This window comes from Acomys russatus, chromosome 11 (assembly GCF_903995435.1).
Source record: "Acomys russatus chromosome 11, mAcoRus1.1, whole genome shotgun sequence".
Classification (NCBI taxonomy): Eukaryota; Metazoa; Chordata; class Mammalia; order Rodentia; family Muridae; genus Acomys; species Acomys russatus.
This window is the reverse complement of record NC_067147.1, coordinates 55884018-55904106: the sequence shown is the minus strand read 5'-3', so window position 1 is coordinate 55904106 and position 20089 is coordinate 55884018. Positions and strand designations below refer to the sequence as shown.

The following is a 20089-nucleotide window of genomic DNA, read 5'->3' as shown; positions in this document are numbered from 1 at the left end:
AGCCACTTCTAAGGTGGAAGCCACTGCTCTGTGAAACTTTTTTTTTTTTTTTGGCTTGATTTTTGTGACAAAAAAAAAAAAAAAAAAAAAAAAAAAAAAGCCTCTCTGCACTAAACGATTCTGAAGTATTTTTCAAAGAAATTCTTATCTCTCTAAACTCAAACATTTTGTATTTCCACCGCAAGCCAGTTGACCTCTGATGGGTCTTTAAAAAAAAAAGCCTAGTGGACTTCCTTGGACAAAGGTCTCATCCAGCTGGGCTGGGTCTGAGTAGCTGCTGGCCTGGTGTAGCCTGCTGTGTCCCACAGGCATCTCTGCCTGTCCCAGGCACTCAGCATAATTACCGTCCTTGACACTGCTAAAGCAGAGCTGCCAGGTCCATTAGCCAAGTCCACTGAAAATGTGGGTCATTTCTTTCTTTTCTTTTGCAATTTCCTACTCTGAAGGGCACTGCCTTCTAAAGCTGATGAGAAATCCAGAGCAGCTTCAGGAGGTGCCGGTTTGCTGGCTTAAATATGCATGCCTGTTATGAGTGGATCGTAAAGCTAGCGGGCAAACGATGCCGACAAAGAAGTACTTGTAAAATAGCTAACATTCCAAGGGCTGCCATCTCCTCTGTATGATGAGTGAGGAAAAAAAGTTGATGCAGAATTAACAGCAAAATTCACTAGAAAAACACAAGTGGCCCAGAAGCACAAGGCCGGATGCTCTGCACGTGCAGACAGAGAACCGAAGCCTTCCTCTTTCCCTGGCAGGGTGGGAAAAGGGACACTGAGTACATTTAATTTCGCTGAAAGTGTGTCAAAAGGTACTTGACATTTTGTGCTCATAGGATGATGGCAGATTTACTCATCTCAGAGGGTGATTTGGCAAAAATTAAAAAAAAAAAAAAATTAAGTGTGTCTTCATCCAACACATAGACGTATAAAAAGCAGGAGCTATGGGGAAAAGCGCAGGTGGTAAAGCGCCTACCATCAGGCATGAAGACCTGAGGTTGATACCCAGTACCCATGTGGTACTCTACCACTAGGGAGGGAGAGCCAGGAGGATCCCTGGGCTCTCTGGCTGTTGAGCACAACTGAATCAATGAGTTGCAGGTTCAATACGATACCTGTCTTAACCGGTAAGGTGGAGAGACACTAAGGGAGGCATGATGTGGGTCTCTGGTCACCACACTCACATGTACCTCTGTATACATAAACACATACACATACCACGTACATACTCACATATGAATTTGTGTGCTCACAAAGTATAAAAAGTGCACATTCACCTGCAAATTTGTTTTTGCTTTGTTTTTCAAGACAGGGTTCCACTGTGTAGCCTAGGCTGCCCTGGATCTCACCCTGCATGCCTCTGCCTCTCATGTGCTGGGATTAAAAAAAAAATGTGTGCCACCACGTGCTGGTTTACAGATCTCATTTTCAAGAAGAGCCAGGCATGGTAGTGTGACCCTATAATCGCATCTGGCAGGAGATGACTGATATTTTGAGGGCAGCTTGGGCCAGGATGGAGAAGGAGAGGGAGAAAGAGAGGGAGAAAGAGATGGAGAAGGAGAGGGAGAAAGAGGAGGAGAAGGAGGAAGCAGAGGAGGAGGAGACAGAGGAGGGAGAGAAGAAAGAGAGAAAGATAATACAAATAGCATGGGTCTGCACATTCACACAAGCACATCACCACAGCAAGGACACCCAAATGCCCAGCACCAGGGGACAAGTTGCATAGACAAGAGCTCAAGGTATCAGGTACTCACAGAGAGTGACTGGGGCAGGCCCATCTTCTGGCCTGGGAGGGACTTCTGGCCGTGGTTTGTAGTGACAGAGGCCATAAAGAGTAGTCACTGAGTGTGTAAATCAAGCCCAAGGTTGACACGGGTCTTTCTGCATAGCATCGCTGTTGAGAGCAGATCAGGTCAAAGAGCGCACCCTATTCTAATGCCCTCTGTGTGCAGGTGGATGAGTGCCTGGGTGTATATACAGGTGTATACAGAGAGTAAATGACAATCTCGACTCTCATTCTTTGGGCACTGTCCAAAGAATGGGTTGGTTGGATGGTTGGTTGGTTGGTTGGTTTGTTTTGGGGTTTGTTTGTTTGTTTGTTATCTCTGTCTCCCCGGCTCCAGGATTAACCTCTCATCAGCACACCAAGATTTTTTTTTTTCTTTCCCACATTGACTCTTGGGATAGAACTCCAGTTCTCTTGCTTGCAAGGTGAGCACTTTAGTGGCTGAGCCATCGCACCAGCCTCTTGTGCTTTGTGTACTTTAGGGCTGGTGTTCAAATCCATGCTTCCATGTCAGCAGATTCCTCTGAAAGGGTGAGGCATCTGCACATGTGCACATCCTAACCTCAGCCAGTGTGTCCTGTGTGTGTAGCTATAGGCTCCTGTCCCTCCCCAGGGACCTCCTCCACAGGGACACATCCCTAGCAAACAAGAACTGGACACATATTTTGATTGAGAAATTGCTATGGTCTCTTCTGCAGCCCCTTGTTCAAAGATGTAGAATAGAAAGCAACTAGATTCTTTTTTGGGGTAGTCATGAGAAACACTGGCTAGACTTCAGGATGGACAGACAGAAGGACACCAGACAGAAGGACACTACTGCAGCTCCAAAGTTCAGTTGGCCATTGGGAGCCACTTGCTTTGAGTGAATGCAACTGGCTCGTCCACACTGGGGAAGGCCTGTAGGCTTTTCCAAAGTGCTCAAGCCTTCCTGCCCAGTCTCCCAACTTCAAGGCAGGGTGATGTCACTGCGAAGCTTGCTGCCTTGCCTCACTGTGGTTTTGCTCCTCCTCCTCCTCCTAAAGGTTTGTTTATTTATTAAGTATACAGTGTTTTGCCTGAATATACATCTGCTTGCCAGAAGAGGGCACCAGAGCTCATAATAAATGGTTATGGGCCACCATGTGGTTGCTGGAAGTGCTCTTAACCTCTTAGCCATCTCTCTCCAGCCCAGCTTCTTGATGAAGACAGGGAGCTGGTGTTGGCAAGGAAACCAGAGGCTGGATAACTCCTTCCCTTCCCCAGTCTTGGTTCCTTCCCCTTCATCTGCTATTTGAAGCCTTCATATGAAGAAAAAAAAATCTAATGGATCATTTTGACAACGATGGAGTGAGCTCTGCTAAAATGACATCAGAAGGTACCAGAATAAACCACAACTTCTGCAGGGGCTGGGGAAGGAGGCCAGCCCTTCCCTGGCTCCTGGCTCCCTTTCCCTACAACCTTCTTTGTAGATGAGATACAATCAGGATCCCGCGCACACCTGAGAAGGTCCCTCTATTTAACACCCCTTTGACTGAGTTCACTCACTGTCCCCCCCACCCCCCCCCCCCGATAGTTTCCCCTTTAAGTTGATACAAGCTAGAGTCATCTTCAAGGAGGGAACCTCAAGTGAGAGGAAGCCTCAGTAAGATGGGGTTGTAGGCAAGCCTGTGGGGGCATTTTCTTAATGAATGATTGACAGGAAAGGTCCAAGCCCATTGTGAGGTATGCCACCCTTGGGCTGGTCATCCTGGGTGCTACAAGAAAGCAAACTGAGCAAGCGATAGAGAGCAAGCCAGTGAGCTGTTCTCCTCGGCCTCTGGATCAGCTCCTGCCTCCGGCTTCCTGCCCTGTTCCTGAGTTCCTTTGATGATGGCGTGTGATATGGACATGTAAACAAAATAAGCCTTTTCCTCCCAACGCCGCTTTCGCTCGTGGCATTTCCTGTCAGTACTAGCAACCCGAACTAAGATGGTTACCAATGTCCAAAAAGCTGCCAAAGGCAACCCAAGGGACAGGTGGGCAGGTCCTGGCCTCCACCTGATTCAGGATCCCCAGGCCACCTGGCAGGGGCAGATAGTTTCTTCTGGTTTTGCTTTGGTTCTGAAGCACTCATGTGGGCTGCATGTACAGGGGCAAGTCAGGTCACTAGGAGCCTCTGGGCTGGTGTGGAAGGCACGGACAGGCCAGCCTTTACCTGATCCAGGGGATGCCTGAGCTCTGGTGTGGGCAAAGCAAAGAGAAGGATGGCAGAAAGGAGAAATAATGACCACCCATAGAGCCAGTTGTCATAGAGACATTGGATGCCAATCATTTCCCACCCAAGGAGGGCTAGTTCTATGGGTCAGTCTGATAGGGCACAATGCCTTATCCTGGGTGCCTTACAGGGGGTTCCAAGTGAGGTGTTCACACACACACACACACACACACACACACACACACACACATACACACACCTATGCTGATTTCATCTATCTCACCAAATGACTTAATAGAACCGAGAGGTGCGCACAGAAGGATTCTGTTCTTGCTGCCTGCTTAAGCCAGGCGTTTGTGTCCTCCAGCCCTTGAACTTGGGATGCGCGCCAGCAGGTCTGTGGGCTCTCAAGCTCCAGACTTAGACCAGAAACAGGCACCAGCATTGGCCCTCCTAGGTCTCCAGCCCGCTGTCAATCCCTTGAGCCAACACCTGTTGGAAGTAGCAATGGTCCTGAACTTAGTCGTTCAACTTAACCCTTCCCTTGTCTACAGGGTCAGTCACGTGCATTCAAGAGAAACTGTTCTTCAGTTCTTCCCCTCTGCTGTTGACAGGCTGTATGAATCAGTCTCGGTCTCTGCCACCCCCCTCAGAGGTATGCAGAACTTGTAACCACAGTGCCTCCAGATCCTAAGGGGAAACCGTCATTGTTACAGTGTGTGTATTAGGTAAATGACAGGCTTGTTTGCTTTAAAATACTTCCAATTAATGATAGGTTTGTCAGGCACTTCATATGTTTGTTTCTATGTATATGTGGTGGTTTGCATAGGAATGGTCCCCATAGACGTGTGTGTGTGTGTGTGTGTGTGTGTGTGTGTGTGTGTGTGTATGTGAATGCTTGCCCCATAGGGCCCATAGGACACTATTAAGAGGTGTGGCCTTGTTGGAGGAAGGGTGTCACAGTGATGGCAGACTGTGAGGAGATATACACTCAAGTCTGGCCAGTGTGTCTCAGTCTCCTGCTGTCTGAGGCTCAAGATGCAGACCGCTCAGCTCCTCCTCCAGCACCATGTCTGCCTGCACACAGCCATGCTTCCCGCCATGACGATAACGGACTAAACCTCTGAAACTATAAGCAAACCCTAATTAAGTGTTTTCCTTTATAAGAGTTGCCATGGTCATGGTGTCTCTTCACAGCAAACAAAACAAAACAAAACAAAAACAAAAACCCTATACACATATATCTCAATTATTTATCATATATGATACGTATATATATTATACATAATCTTCTATTGGCTGTGTTTCTCTGTAGAACCCTGCACCCTTGCCATGTTCCAAATAGCCATCATGTGTTGTGAAGATGATGTCACCACCTCCTGGCTGGCCTCCCACTATGTGCCCCTGGTAGATAGCCAGGGTAGACCAGCTAAACCATTAGTCAGATGTAAATATCCTCTGTACGTCTCCCATGAGACTACATCAGAAAGATAGCTAAACAGGCCTGGAGTCACCTGCGTGAGGCACAGGGCTTGCCTCTTGAACTTGTCTGACACTAAGCCTGCTGCTGTGCCCTCCATTCTAGCCCTACTGGCCTCCTGAGCAGGATCGTGGAGTGAGGCCACTGTTGGCCAGAAGAGTCTTCACTCAGATCACCAGTTCATCAAGGGACCCTTTAAAGCCAACTCCCATGTGGCTTTACCTTTTGCTTAATAAAAAGCCACCCCACCTGGGCAGGGTAGGGGAGAGGTGGGGCTAGGAGAGAGAGAGGAATCCTGGGAAGAAGGATCTCCACCAGAAAAAAGGAGAAGAGAGACCTGAAGTGAAGAGAGGAAGGCCGCCATGGGTTAGCTGGAGGAGAAGCACGTGGCCGGCGTGGATAGAGAATCCAGCCCAGATGAAGAACATTAGCAAGTATTTGGGGTTATAGATGGGAGGAGCTTGATAAAAGTTATTAGAAGCAGATGGCGTGGGATTGAGACAGGGATCCCATGCCTGCCCCCACTGTGGGAGATAACCTGCCCCAGGTTAACTAAGGCTATCTTAAAATATAACAAGTGTCTGTGTCTTGATTGATTACTAGCATGGCCTACAGGTAATACATGTAATTTTAGAAACAATAAGATACTCAACACTCTGTGTTTATATTTCTTCATCTGCCTCATCTACTCTTACCCTCTAGAATGTCAGCCCTTCCCACCCAGGGATTTTAGTAATTTTCCTCACTCCCATACCTTGTACCCCTAGTGCCGGGAACAGTTCTGAACACAACAGAAGTCGTTGGCAAAGGAGGAACCATAGCTCCAAAGGGAGGTGGGGGGAAAGGAGGAGAAGCTAGGGGGGCAAGTGTTTCCCTTTGGATAACAGTCACTACCTTGGTAATTAAGTGTCTGCCTAGAGGTCTGGTGTGTCTCCCGAGAGAGGAAAGCTGCACAATGCAAAATAAGATTAGATGTAATTGTTATTCTGACTCCAGAGGCAGCCAGGCTTGGAAGGGCTAGTCTGCCTGAGACCGAACACCCACAGTAGCAGACAGGCAGAACCACACTCTCCAAGCTGCGGGTCAGCTGCAGTGGGGACAAACATCTGGTCTCCGAAGGAGCCAGCTCCAGGGGACTAGGCCAGATGGCAGCAAGGTTTGGGGAAACAAGAAAGCCATGCCAGGCTGCACAGAAGCTCAAGGTGGCCCTAAATGCCAGGCCATCATCAGTTCAAATAGTGTTGGCTCATTTGACAACAAATGCTGGCTTGGTTTTCTGAGGACACAAGATCACAAGTGCTAGTTAGGTGGCTAGCTGTAATTACCCAGTAGTGTCAGTCCCCACCTTAAAGCTCCTCATGCCATCACTGTCATACTCCACTTTTAAGTAATTCTTAAGGTGCCAGGCTTTGTCTAGGGGATTGGGCAGGGGCCACCAGACAGCCTGGGTGGATTAGAACCTTCAAGGTGATATGGAGGCTGGACTGTCTGTATGTGGAAGGTGGACACTTCCTTCACCTCATGACAGTCACCAGAGTGTGCATAGCAGGCATTCTGAGGCTCCTCCTCCCTCAGGACTTTTAGGGGTCTCCCAGTGGTAACAACTAAGGGAGAATTAAGAGTAACTGGTTCTTTTTGTTTGTTTGTTTGTTTGTTTTGTTTTGTGTAACTGTGGTTCTAATGCATGCTGCTTTTGCAAGTCCCTGGCTTCATCCCTGGTCTGGATTCCAATAGCTCTAGAGGACTTGGCAAGGCCAGCGGCCATCCACCAGGTAAAGAGCAACCAGAAAGATGAAGTGAAGGAAAGAAAAAAAACGCCATCGATCTGGCTGGTTGATTAGGCTGGCTCCTCTCAGGCCCGCAGGATAGGGAGCCCCAGGCATTCTCAGCAAGCACAACCCAGACACCAGCAGATGGACAGCTCGGCTGGAAATCCACTTAAGACAAACAATAAGCGCCCTCTCCAGTGGTTTGACAGTGGCTTCCAAGAGCAACAAACTCAAAGCCACTCCTCCAGCTGTTCCCTCAGGGAAAGGCCCAGAGAATTGTGTCCAGAGGCTAAGGAGACCTGAAATTCTCTCCCCTCGGGCTTACCACGCGTGGTCCCAACCCCCATGGAAAATAGCAAGTGTGTGTGTGTGTGTGTGTGTGTGTGTGTTGTGGGGGCGGTGGTAAGGGAAGTGCTGCGTCCAAGAGATAATGGGCTGGCCAACCTTCCCTCTGCAGAAATGAGGCTGCCTGTTCCTCCAGGTGGAGGGAGGCAGCCTTCATTGCCCTTCCAGGAATGCGAGGCCAACTAGAGGAAGGAACTTTCCCCACTTCCGATTCAAATTAAGTGAGGGTGGCCTTTAGCTCAGGACTCCAGGAGGGGGTGGGGGGTGGGAGAGTAACTTCCCAGCACTGTGAGCCACAGTCACAGCTTTCAGCCCAGAGACTGCTGATGACTGACGGTGTGCGTAGGGGTGATCTCTGATCAAGCTAAAGGGCACAATGGTCATGCATGAAGAGGACACTTAAAAACAGCTGTCACAGTGATAGGAATCCAAGAGAAGAGGGGACGTGGAGGAGAGGAGGAACAGGAAGGGGGAGGGGAAGGAGCCGGGATGGAGAAGGACGGAAAGTGGGAGACTGAAGTGGGAGGGTAAAGAAAGTGGCAGGAAAGACTGAGGAGGGAGGGGTGAGAGAAGGGGAGGGGCAGAGATGAGTGAGTGAGGAGGAGGGAAGCTAGGTGAGGAAGGGCGAGCCTGAGATGAGGAAGAGGGAGGGAAAAGAGAGAGAGGAAGGAGGAAAAGGAGGGAGAGGGGGGAGACAGGGTAGGGGAAGAAAGGGAGGGGGTGAGAGGAAGGGATAGAGGAAGGTGGACAGAGAAAGCAGGAGAAGGTGGGAGGGAGAGGGAAGAGAGCCTGGGAGACGGGAATAAAGGGGGAAAGGCTGGGAGGGAGGAGAAGAAAGGGAGAGGGAGAGACAGGGAAGGAGACAAGAGTGAGTGAGGAGGGGGAGAGGCTGTCGGGAGGAGCCCTGGTGAGAAAAGGAGGGGGATGGAGAAGGGGAGGGGTTGAAGGAGAGCGGAGAGAAGGGAGGAGGGGGATGGAAGGGCGGGGCGGGCCAGCGCCGTGGGAGGAGGGGCGTGCGGAGGCCGCGAGCTGCTGGCTCTGGTTGGCTGGCCGCCCCCGCCCCTCCCCCGCCCCTCCCCCCGCCCCCGCCCTCCCGGCGCGGCGGCGGTGGCGAGAAAGTAAGGTGAAAAAGTCCAAGTGCAGCTGCCGGCGCAATGGGGGCCGGCTCCTCAAGCTACCGGCCCAAGGCCATCTACCTGGACATCGATGGACGCATCCAGAAGGTAACCCCTCGCGCGCGGCCTCCGTACGCCCTAATAGGCGCAGGTGTCCTCACTGAGGGCTCCGAGCCCATGGACGGAGCACAGGGCCCCTGGGAGGAGCGGCAGCCTGCGGTGCAGTGGGGGCAGTTCCCAGGTGGACAGCGACATTCTCGGGGATCCTGCCACTGCGCCCTGTGGCCTCGTGGGGACTGAGGACCCGCTTCTGGCTCTGCTGTACACTGCCTTCCTAGCCAACTTGAGCCACGTAGGAGAAGGGGTTCGCCACGGACCCCTTTTGTTCGTGGCCCCTCCTCTTCTGAAGACCCTTCTCTGGACACAAGATGCTCTTGACTGCTGTTGAAATTGACAAAGCAATGGGCAAGGTGGCTTGGAGAAAGGTGGAGGGGGAGGGATATCTCATTAGCTCTCCCTAAAGTGCCTATGAAAAGCCGTTGTGGGGAAATTGCACCCGGACCTCAGCTGGACATCTCAGGGAAGCGGGCACCTTGCCATGGATCCAGCAAAGGAAGCCAAGGAGGGATGCCCACTGGGTATGGGCCACCACCGCTCTCAGGTGTGCGTTCCCTTGGCTGGCTGGCTTTACCAGTAGGAGAAACCTTTCTCCCCCCCCCCCCTCAGCCCCTGATCCTGGGAAAATGGGAAGTACCATCATCCTCCGAGGTTGACCCCTTTGACAGGCTCAGTGACTTGGGATGGATGGGAGGCACCTTCAAGCATCAGTGGTCAGCCTTTTACTTGAGCAGGATGGGCAGGCGCAGGACCAGATCCAAGCCCCTGAGCACAGCTAGTGAGATGTAAGGGCCTCCTCTTTCTCCTAGAGGAAGGAAGGGCTCTTCTTGTACTTCTTCCTGCTTTAGCCCATTTGAGCACACAAACACGTGCACAGCACATACCTGTACACATGCATTTTTCCCCTTACCCACCAAGTGAGAATTTATTAAAGATCTCCTTTTTGGTGGGGGCGGGCATTGATTTTGGTGCAAGGTGTGGAACCCTGGGCTTCATGCATGCAAGGCTGACACTGTGTTATTAAGCTACATTGCTGGCCTTCTTTTATCTCTTTAAAGTGGTAAGGTGAGGTGTCACCTGGCCAGCAGCAGCAAGTCCTTCCAGAAATCTCCTCAAAGGTACTCAAAGGGCAGCTTGGCAATATGCAGAAAGTAGAGGGGAGATTTGGGAGGGCCCCCGAGCAGACTGGTCTGTCACCATAGGCAAGGTGGACTTTTTCCAGTGGACATACCTGAACTTGGGTAACCCCCAGAAAGGTCACCTACAAGCCAACCCTGGGGTGGGTGGGGACAGGCCCCTGCACTAAACTAGAAGGTCATGCATGCATGGTCTTGGGTGGAGACAGACCTGGTGTTGAGTGCTGGCTCTGCTCCTCTGGGCTCCTCTGAGCTGGCATCCTTGTCTGTGAAGGGATCGTCATATCTGCTTTATAGACTGTAATGAGAAGTAAATGAGAGATATAAACAGCGCCTGGAACATTGCAGAACACAAGAGGCATTCTTCTCCTCCCTGCCTCTGCCTGTCCATAAACATCCTTTTCACTCACAACACGGAGGAGCAGAGGCTGGTTGGAGCAAGGGGGTCTCCACCCTGCCACTGCGGCCAGCCCATCACTGCTCCTGGGCACTTTGCCATTAGCACTGGGTGTTGAGGTGGACCTTTAGCCTGGTGAGAACCAGGTCCTCTGGTTTCCTGGTGTCTCTGTTCACTTTGCAGGCTCCACACCCTGTAGCCCTGCACCCATGCACACTGCTAAGACCTTGTACATGAGCACAGAGTAGTTCTGCCCAGGCACTGGGTATATCTGAAAGTTCCCAGCATGCAACCAGTCCTGGCTTGCATTTACCCACTCCATTGGGAGGTCAAGGAACAAACCACTATTGCTTCCGAGGAAAAGGCCTGGGCCCTGGGCGTGAGATAAAGGCATATGCTGCTTTCTGTCATGGCAGTCATCATCTCGGTGAGGAGCTCGCCTGTGGCTCCTGTGTTATCTCTGCTCTTTGTTCCTCTTGCTACCAACTTCTGGTCATCTCAGCTCCAGGCAGACAATGGCTTTTGCTAGTATAACCTGCCCAGCAAAGCTCAGGGAGAAGACCTCAGGCCCTCTTGGTCTTACCAGGGTGGGACTCAAAGGGACCAGTGTAGCCGTTTGGCTGCTTCTCGGTGCTGCTTTTTCTGTTTGGAGACAGTTCCAGATGTACACAATACCCAGCCATCTTTAACAGGGATGGCAGCAAGAATAGAGTGTTTGTGTTGGGGGTGGATTCTATCTTCTGTCTCTGGGGCATTTCGTGTAGAAGAAGATAGGAGGGTCCAAGGGGCTTGTCCTCCTGAATGCTATGCAAAATCTGTAGTGCCCTTAGGTGGGACACTATGTGTTAGGAGCTTCACTTCCCATTTCTGGGTAGTTGTTGTGTCTGTTACATGGAGGTAAGAGTGGGCATGCTGTTGTGCAGCTTAGATGTGTGAGGCAGATCAGGTAGCTGCTTAGCCACACGCCCTAAAGTTGGATGTTGGAGGCTAAGACACAGCATGAAGGAGATAGGCAGGGTACTACTGTGTTAGCCCCCGTGAGCCATCACTGCCTTTCTGCCTTGGTACCACAAGTTATTTCCAGCTGGATGAGACATTAAAGAAGGAGGTGATGGCCGGGCGTGGTGGCGCATGCCTTTAATCCCAGCACTCAGGAGGCAGAGGCAGGCGGATCACTGTGAGTTCGAGGCCAGCCTGGTGTACAAAGTGAGTCCAGGACAGCCAAGGCTACACAGAGAAACCCTGTCTCGAAAAACAAAAAAACAAAACAAAACAAAACAGAAGGAGGTGATGAGGTGGACAGAGATCGGCTCCCTTCCTCTGTGGAGGTAGGGAAAACTCCCATCCTGCAGATCCCAAAGCCTTTAGGGTATACTGGGTTAAAACCCTCCCAATGGCCAAGGAGCACTGTTGCCTGTCCAACCACATCTCTACATTCCTGTCCCACTGTCCCCCAGCCTGCCAGGATGCACACATGAGGACCAGGAGGTCTCCAAGTCGGCTGCTAAAGAAGCGGGGAGTTGGGAGTTAGTTAGATCTGCTCTCTAGACACTAAGCCCCATCTGTCTTTGCTCTGAGGATTCCCCTATATCTCTTCTTAGCTGTCCTTCCTGAGGTGGGGGGGAGGGGCAGGGGGAGGGGCAGGGGGTGTCTGTGGTGTTGGAGGAGGTCATGCTTCCAGACCTCAGTCCTTGGTCCTTTTATCTACAGAAGAGGAGAGTACTGCGCTCACCCACAGGGATGCAAGCATAAGGCAGCTCACATCGGGGAGCCAGAGGTCCCTGGCTTGGTAGCTCAGCCAGGTCCGGGTTTGCAGACTTGTGAGGAAAGCATAAGAGACCTTTGGGGCTTCAGGCCAACCAGCTTTGGGTTAGTTGAAAAGTTGGTAGCTGGGCAAGGGGGCCGTTTGGGAGCCTTTGTTGGAGTCTGGCCCTGGTCTAGTAAGCACCTCCGCTCAGCCACTCTAAGCTGCCTGTGGCTTTGTTCCAGCCCTGTCTCTACAGCTGGAACCCAGGTCTTCCTATGGAAACAACCGCTTGAGTTTTGCTGAGCTGTTTCTGTGGGGAAAGCCACAGGGCACACCAGCATGAGGAAACTGGCCCGTATGCCCATTTGAAATGATTTGTCTCTGTGCATGTGGCTGCCTGGCCTTGGTCTTGCTGGAGCCTAGAGCTCAAGGTGCCAAGGCCTGCTTAGGGCTTCGCACTATACTCCTGGGCTTCATCCAGCCTGGTCCTGTTGTGCCTCTGTGGACCTGCCAGCCTCTGACCTGAAGGCTCTGACATCCACACTGAAGATGTCCTCTTTGGTGTGGCCCCTCTGCACTGAGAGTCCTCTGTCCCACATGCCCTGCTGGGTTGCTCACTGGGACTGGGGTACCCTGCTCTCTGTTTCTCTGGCATCCTCTGCCTATGCCCAAGGGCCCTTTCACTTTGGAACAGGTGAGCTAGAAGAAGAGGGGCGTCTTCATCCCCCAGGGGCCTAGTGTGGAGCTGGGGAGGGAAGAGTGGGGGGCAGGGGCCATTTGGATGGCCAACTATCTCTGCTCTGACCGCTGGCCTGAGATAGCCTGAGATAGCCCGTGGGTTTCGGCCAGGATCAGAGCTGGCTGTAAAGATAAGCAAGATCACCATCAACTTTCAGTTTCTTTTGCAAAAAGCAAACTGTTGTTAAAGGCCCGAGGGGCCACTACAGTAGGACCTCTCCTAGGAGGAACTTGGAAGGTCACTGAGAAATCAGAGGACAGACACTGACCCCTCCTTCTGTGCCCAGCTTTGATCTGAGGTTCCCAGCGACCTTTGGCCCGAAGGGGAGGCTATAGGCTTGAACCTAGCGTGACACTGTCAGAGGTGACTGCTGATGGCCTGCACGCCTCTGGGAACACGGCTGCTGCCCTGTGGCACAAAGAAATTGCCCTGCTCTTGATGGTTTCAGAGCGGTGTCCCTGGTCCCTTACAGTGTTTGTTTGATTCTGCCTTGGCTGACTGGGAGATGGTGTCTGAGTTTGGTTTCTGTCTCTGTGATAAGCACCATGACCAAAAGCGACTTGGGGAGGAAAGGATTCACTTGGCTTATACTTGAGGTCACAGTCCATCCCGGAAGGAAGTCATGGCAAGGACGGTGAAGCAGAAAAGTAACAAGAAATATGGCTTACTGGCTCATGCTCTGCCTTCCGAGTGCTAGGCTTAAAGGCATACCCCACCACACCCGGCTCTGCCTGCTTCCTTATAGAATCTAGGCCCCATCTGCCCAGGGTGGCACTGCCCATGGCAGCCTGGGCCTTCCTACATCCAATCAATAATCAAAATAAGTCTCCACAGATTTGGCCTCAGGCCAATCTTATCTGGGCAGTCCTTTGACACTCCCTCTTCCCAGCTGCCTCTTGGTTGCCTGGTTGACAGTAAAAACTAACTAGAACAAAGCGGGGGGGGGGGGGGGTGTGCAGGGGCGGGGCTCATGCTTTTAATCTCAGTATTTGGTAGGCAGAGGCTGGTGGATCTCTGAGTTCAAGGCCAGCCTGGTCTGTGAGTCCCAGGACAGCCAGGGCTACAAAGAGAAACCCTGCCTTGAAAAATCACAACCAACCAACCAACCACTAACCAGGACAGATGTGAAAGGCACTTCTTTCTCTGGAGAAGTGGGAAGGTGGCAACATTCTCACAGAGGGGCAATGTGGACACCTGAGAACCTCAGTGATGGCCTCAGTGGCCTCTTTTCTCAATACCGTTCACACCTCCAGACATGACAATTTTGAGATCCCAGAAGAGGCTATGGCAGATGCCACCTAATCGCTCATATTATTATTCTCCCAAACCCACCGAATCTAACCAAAACCAGCCAGGAACAGAAAGGCAGGACCCCAAACCCTACACTCCAGACACTTCCATCTCTGACTTACAGATGCCACACCTGTTGGGACTGATTGATGCCCAGAGACAAGGGAGGTCACCAGAGTGCATTGTGACCGAGGGCTCATCTGACCTCAGAAGTGTGTAAAACACAGCTCTGGTCACAGGTGGAGTCCACCAAGAGAATAAGAACAGCATGGGGTCCCAGCAGCTCAGTGGAACTGACATGCAAATGAGAGGTGATGCTGGCACTGGTCTCAGTGCCAGCCAGCAATGGGTGTACCTCGGGGCATCTCGGCTGGACTCTGCTCATATGACTTACCCTCCGAGTGGCAGGCATGACCCACGGGCCTCTCACTGCACCAAAAAACACCCCCTCCCATCTAATCATTAGGTTGCTGGTATCCCAGCAAGCCACACCCCTGAGAGATAGCGGGGTGGGGGGTGGGGGGCGGTTGAGGGATATCTTTGATAAGGAGGGCTGACTGAATCACCAGGGAAACACCTCCTTGCAGGAATCCCTGCCTAGACTGCTTCATTTCGAGACCTGTCCCCCAGCACAAGGCTTCATCCTCCAGAGTGCGGAGTGTGTCTGCAGCCTGGCACTTTCCCACCACAGAAAGTGCAGTCTGTGAGACCTGACTGACCACTAGGGCCTGAGATGTGACTATGACCTCTTACAGCCCACAGCATCGTGCCTCCTGCCTTGTAGGTATGTGTCTGCATAGCCTGAGCCTAGGCAGCTGGTGCTCACGTTGGAGGCACGGGGAGTGTGTAGTCGCATGTAACCCCTATGTCTCTTCTCCAGTCACACACTGGGGACATTTGTCCCAAACAGAAACTCCCTGGAGCTTTTATTCTTTTCCCTTTAGACCCGCTGTCTAATTTTTCTAAATTGCGATGAGCTGTGTAATGCTGTTAAATGCCCGGCTCACAGTTGTCTCACAGTGCCCTGTAGCCAGCACCTCTGTCTTCCCCTAACACATCCTCTAGCCGAAAGGAAGCTTGGTTAAACATGGACTCCTCACCCTCCTTTGCCCCGTGCACCCTCTTCCTGCATCTAGTCTCTGCGAATTTGGCTGCTGTAGGGATCTGACCCAAGTGGATCTTACAGTGTTTATCCTTGGGTTTGGCTTCTTTCACTTGTCACAGTGTCCTGCTGTGCTAAGGTGAGTGTCAAGACTGTCTTCCTCTTTAGGGCTAAGTTACATCTACTGCTTGAGTAGTAAGGCAGAGTGTGTCATTGTCCCCACTGGATCAGACAGCTGGGGACCCTGCCTGGCATTCTTCAGCCTCTAGTCAGTTCCACATTTGCTTCCTGGTATATACAGGGTCAGCCTGGGAGCTAAGTATATTTCTGAGAAGAGCCCTGCAGAGCATCTGTGGTTCTGATGATGCACAGCCCCGTCATCCCTGGCACTCTGACGTCACAACGTCACAGTTGTGAGCACAAAAAGGGAGATGCTTCTTTACCTCTTTTGCTGTGTCTTAGCAAGGGAGAGAAGGGAACGCCTGTCCATGCTTTGGGGGAGATTAAATGGGCGTGTTTGTGTTGAGTGTCCCCATGGCTGGCTCTCAGACTGTCCCTATTAAAACTTTAACTGAATTTAACTTAATTTTAACTTGTCCATTGTTTGCTTTATCTGTGCCTGGTTGACACCAACCCACGTCATGTCACTCTGGGCTGTTAACTGACCTCCATCACTCCTTCCACTTCCACAACAGGTCATGTGCCTCGGCTCGCTTTGTGGAGGGTAGAGGGGTCAGTGCTGTCCTGCCAGATGCTGTTGGCTCAGTAACACCTGTCCTAGCTTAGCCACCAATCCAACCTCCTCCACTCAGTTGGTGGCAGAGTCACCATAAGTGGCTTTTATTCTGTTTGGAGAGATGACACTGAGGAGGCTCGGAGAAAAGACAGGTTAGCCATAGGTGTGAGTGGAATAAGACACACTGACCTCATGTCCCTGGTTGTGGGTTTCAGGCTTATTGTGTGCATGTGCATGAGTGTGTGAGTGCATGCTTGAATGTGTGTGTGTGTTTGTGTGAGTGAGTGTGTGTGTGTGTGTGTGTGAGTGAGTGTGTGTGTGTGTGTGTGTGTGTGTGTGTATGTAAAAGCATTGCCCAGGGGCTGTGTGATGGTTTTATAGTCTAAGCCAGCCTGACAATCAAAGGGAGCTGTGCCCTTGACATGCCTCCTGTTGAGTTTTTCTGCCCTTCTCTTGCAGCCTTGTGGCTTGGCCAGTCTTTCACCAGGCTCTGGGAAAACAGAGCCCATCCATGGAGTAGTAAAGGCTGGGAGGACCATTTAGCCCAGGACTCTGGCAGGAGGGCAGGCTGTTCCTCCAAAGTGGTTTGAGGTAACAGTCTGGAAGTCACCAGAACACATGTCAAAGTATAGCCACACGGGCCTGCTTATAGTCAGGCAGCCAGTTGCACATGGCTGATTTATTTGTTTGTTTGTTTTTGTTTATCTTTTGATGAGATCATTGGTTCCTCAAGCTGTCTCCCATGATGTCTTTCTCTGCAGAGGCTTTTCAAATGTCCCTAGCCTCACACACAGCCAGAAAAGTGGCACATTTGGCTTTACTGCCTAGTGAGCTTCTGGATCTTTCCTCCTGGAACTCACATCCCTGACGAGCCCATGGCCAGGAAGGCTGGGTTTCAGGACACAGCCCCAGCCTGCTGCTTGGGAGCAGTGCCATGCAGGTCCTGTAGGGCTGAGTTAAGCTTAAGCTGTGATTAAAGGCTAAAAAAAAAAAAAAAAAAAATCAGTGATTGTGTGTGCTTGGAACTGAGACTCTCTGTGAGAGCTGAGAGTGTCACTGTCGCTAAATGACAGAAAAGCCACAGCTCAGAGTCTGTGGCTGTAGAGATAGCCGCTGACCACACCGCCTTTGGGAGTCTGCACAAATTAACTTTTCTGTCGCTGTGATAGAACACCACTGCTAAGGCAACTTATAGAAAGAGGGTTTGTTTGCCTTACAGTTCCAGAGGGCCAAGGGTCCATTACGGAGATGTGTGGCAGCAAGCAGCAGGCATGGTGGCAGGGGCTAGATGCCGAGAGCTCACACCTTGAACCGCAAGCACAAAGCAGAGAGAATACGCCGGTAGTAGGTGCATGGACCATAAACTCTAAAAGCAAGCGTATTGCTGTCCTTCCTACTGCCATGCCTCCTAAGCCTCCCCACCCAGCTCCACCAACTAGATGGTATGGCATCTTCTTCACAGAGTCTACGGGACAAATTCTAACCTGGACCCCAGTGTCAAGGCTGAGCCAGCCCCTCAAAGCCGGTGTGGGAGGTGATGATGTCTGTGTCATTGTGGCGAGGGCACGTGGAGATCAGGGACCTCTGGTGCCAAGCGGAGCCCCTAGAGGTAGCAGAGGTGGGTCGGTTACTTCTCAGCTGTTGTGACCAAAAACAGCTAAGAGGAGAAAAGGGCTTGTGTTAGCTCACAGGGCCTTCAGCGTAGAAACTGAGTCCTAAAGGAGAGGTCAGTGGACATTGCGTCTCAAATCTAAGTTCTTCCTGAGGCCTCTTTCCTTGGCTTGCAGGCAACATCTTCCTAGGTCCTTACGTGGACACCCTTCTGTATATGTAACTATGTCCTCCTTGCCTCATATAAATATGGTATCCGTCGTGTTGGATCTCTTCACCATTCTTACTGTGACAGCTTTAACTCAATCACCTCCGTAGAGCTCTTGTCTCTAATAGCCAATCTAAAGTGCTGGGAGTGGAGGGGTCTGAGGTGGGAGCCTCCCCGCTCAGCCATCACCAGCCCCTCCCTGGAAGGAAGGCTCTGCTTTCTTTTCAGACATGTCTTGGGACCTCTGACTGTGGGAGTTTCTGGCTTGAGGTCTTAGGCCCTCAGCAGGTGGCCCATACTAGCCACACTGCAGCCCTCTTCAGAGCCTCAATGGCACCGCCTCCCAGAATCCTCCTGGTTTCTCCTCTTTGACCATCTATCTTCCTCGCAGCTTGGCCAACCCCAAGGGGATCATAGCCACTGTGGCTCCGGCAGAACCGCTCTCCTTATCATGATCACTGGAACTAATAAAGACAGAGGCCGTGACTTCCTGTCATCCGCAGGTTTCTATGGAGGTTTCTAAGGGGGACAATGTTCATCACTTTGGCCCACGGGGAGGTAGGACATCATTGTGGGGAGTGTGTGGCAAGGCAGAGCCGCTCACCTCCTAAAGGACAAGCAGCAGAGAAAAGGCCACAGTCCCAGTGTCCCCATCAAAAGCATACCCCCAGTGATCTCCTTCCACCAATGAGGCCACATCTGCTGCCGGTTCTGCCACCTCCCAACATCTTCATCAGCTGGGGACAAGCTGGGGCAGCATCGCAAAGCCATAGTGCAGCCTGAGGTCTCAAAGCTCTCTGGGTCTCTATGGGAGGAGGGCCTCAATGGAGAGTCTCCACCCTTGCCTGACTTTCCTTTCCTCATCTTCACCTTCATCTTTTCTCATCTTCATATTGCTCCATCCTTGGCTGCTGTCTTGAAGCCATGATGATAGGGGCGACCTGGTGGAAGAAAGCCACCAGATCGTTAACTAGAAAAGCCCCAGAGATCGGGCCTCTGCCCTGAGCTCTGGCACAGCACGGTTCTAGTCTTTTTTGATCTCTGTTTCTCTCTTTCCACTTAACTTCTGTGATTCATTATTTAACAGCGGTGACATTGGCTTCAGACACTAAAAGTGTTAAAAGAAAAAAAAAAAAAAAAAAAAAGAGGCAAAGCAACTCAGAGCTTTGATAAGAGAGATGAGTGTATCAAACATGACAGACGTATCCAAGCAGAAGATCCTGAGACCAGAAGGGACGCAGGTGCTGGAGTCTGCCGGCAGCCAGATAACCTGGGGAGATGGAGGAGGTTCAGGGGGTCAGAGTGGCCTTGCCCTGCTCCTCAAGGAGGGATACTCATAAATGCCAAGCTCTCCCATCTCCTCCTCCTCCTCCTCACCCTGTCCCCACCAGGCTCATAGCAGCCCTCCCAGGGGAGTGGCCAGCTCTAGCTCCTGAACCTCCGGAGGCTCCCTGTGGGTCCTCCTCGCTGACTCTTGTCCTCAGTCCACTCTCGTCTCTGCCTCAGAACTTTGTCGCCCGCAGGAAGGAGCATTAGCCTCTTTAGAATCAGGACTTGGAAGTTAATCCACACAGCCATGGTCATGAGCCAAGGTGTCACCGGGACTGTGCTCTCCGAGATGAAGGCTCTGCCAAAGCCTTTCCTACCTCAGCAGCTCACGGAAGCTACCAATATCCCCTCTGCATGTGGCGTCAATCCCCCCCAACTCATGTTTTCACGTCACCTTCTTCTCCTGTGTCAGTCTCCTTCTACCTCACTGTCTGAGGGCTCTTAGGGTGGTTACATTTGGGGATAACCCCCAAATAATCCAGGACCACCTCATTTCAGAAATACATCTGGAGCCGGGCGTGGCAGCGCACGCATTTAATCTCAGTGCTCAGGAGGCAAAGGCAGGAGGATCGCTGTGAGTTCGGGGCCAGCCTCGTCTACAAAGCGAGTCCAGGACAGCCAAGACTAACACAGAGAGACCCTGTCTTGAAAAACCAAAACCAAAAAAAACCCAAACAAACCAACAAAAAAAGGAATGCATCTAAAGATAAGTGGCCACAGAGGGAACACTCTTGGATGCTGGGATTAGGATGAGGACAGGTCTTGGGCTTGGGCATGTGGTTGTAAACCTTGACCTATATGCTTGGCTTCCAGCAATTCCAGGGGCTGCCTGTTGTACCCACAGACTCAAGCCCCCGAGCCTGCGGGAGCCCCAGCTGCACTGAGCAGAGCCGTGTAAGGCACTAGCCCAGCTCTGCTTGCTGCCTGGACCTCTCCTCCCTTGATCGGGTCCTTTCTGACAGGCTACCTTCGGTTCTGTGTTTCCTGTTGCCCATCTGCTCCCATGATGCTGG

General features: G+C 51.6%; 1 protein-coding gene across 1 annotated transcript in view; it reads left to right on the top strand.

Moving 5' to 3' along the window:
• The first annotated feature begins 8626 nt into the window (after positions 1–8626).
• The window catches only part of Pde9a (phosphodiesterase 9A), an 85669-nt gene continuing 74206 nt past the window's right edge, over positions 8627–20089 (top strand). Inside the window, 1 exon segment of the mRNA XM_051153384.1 lies at positions 8627–8772. Coding sequence (XP_051009341.1) covers positions 8704–8772 — 69 coding nt within the window. The 5' untranslated portion in view covers positions 8627–8703.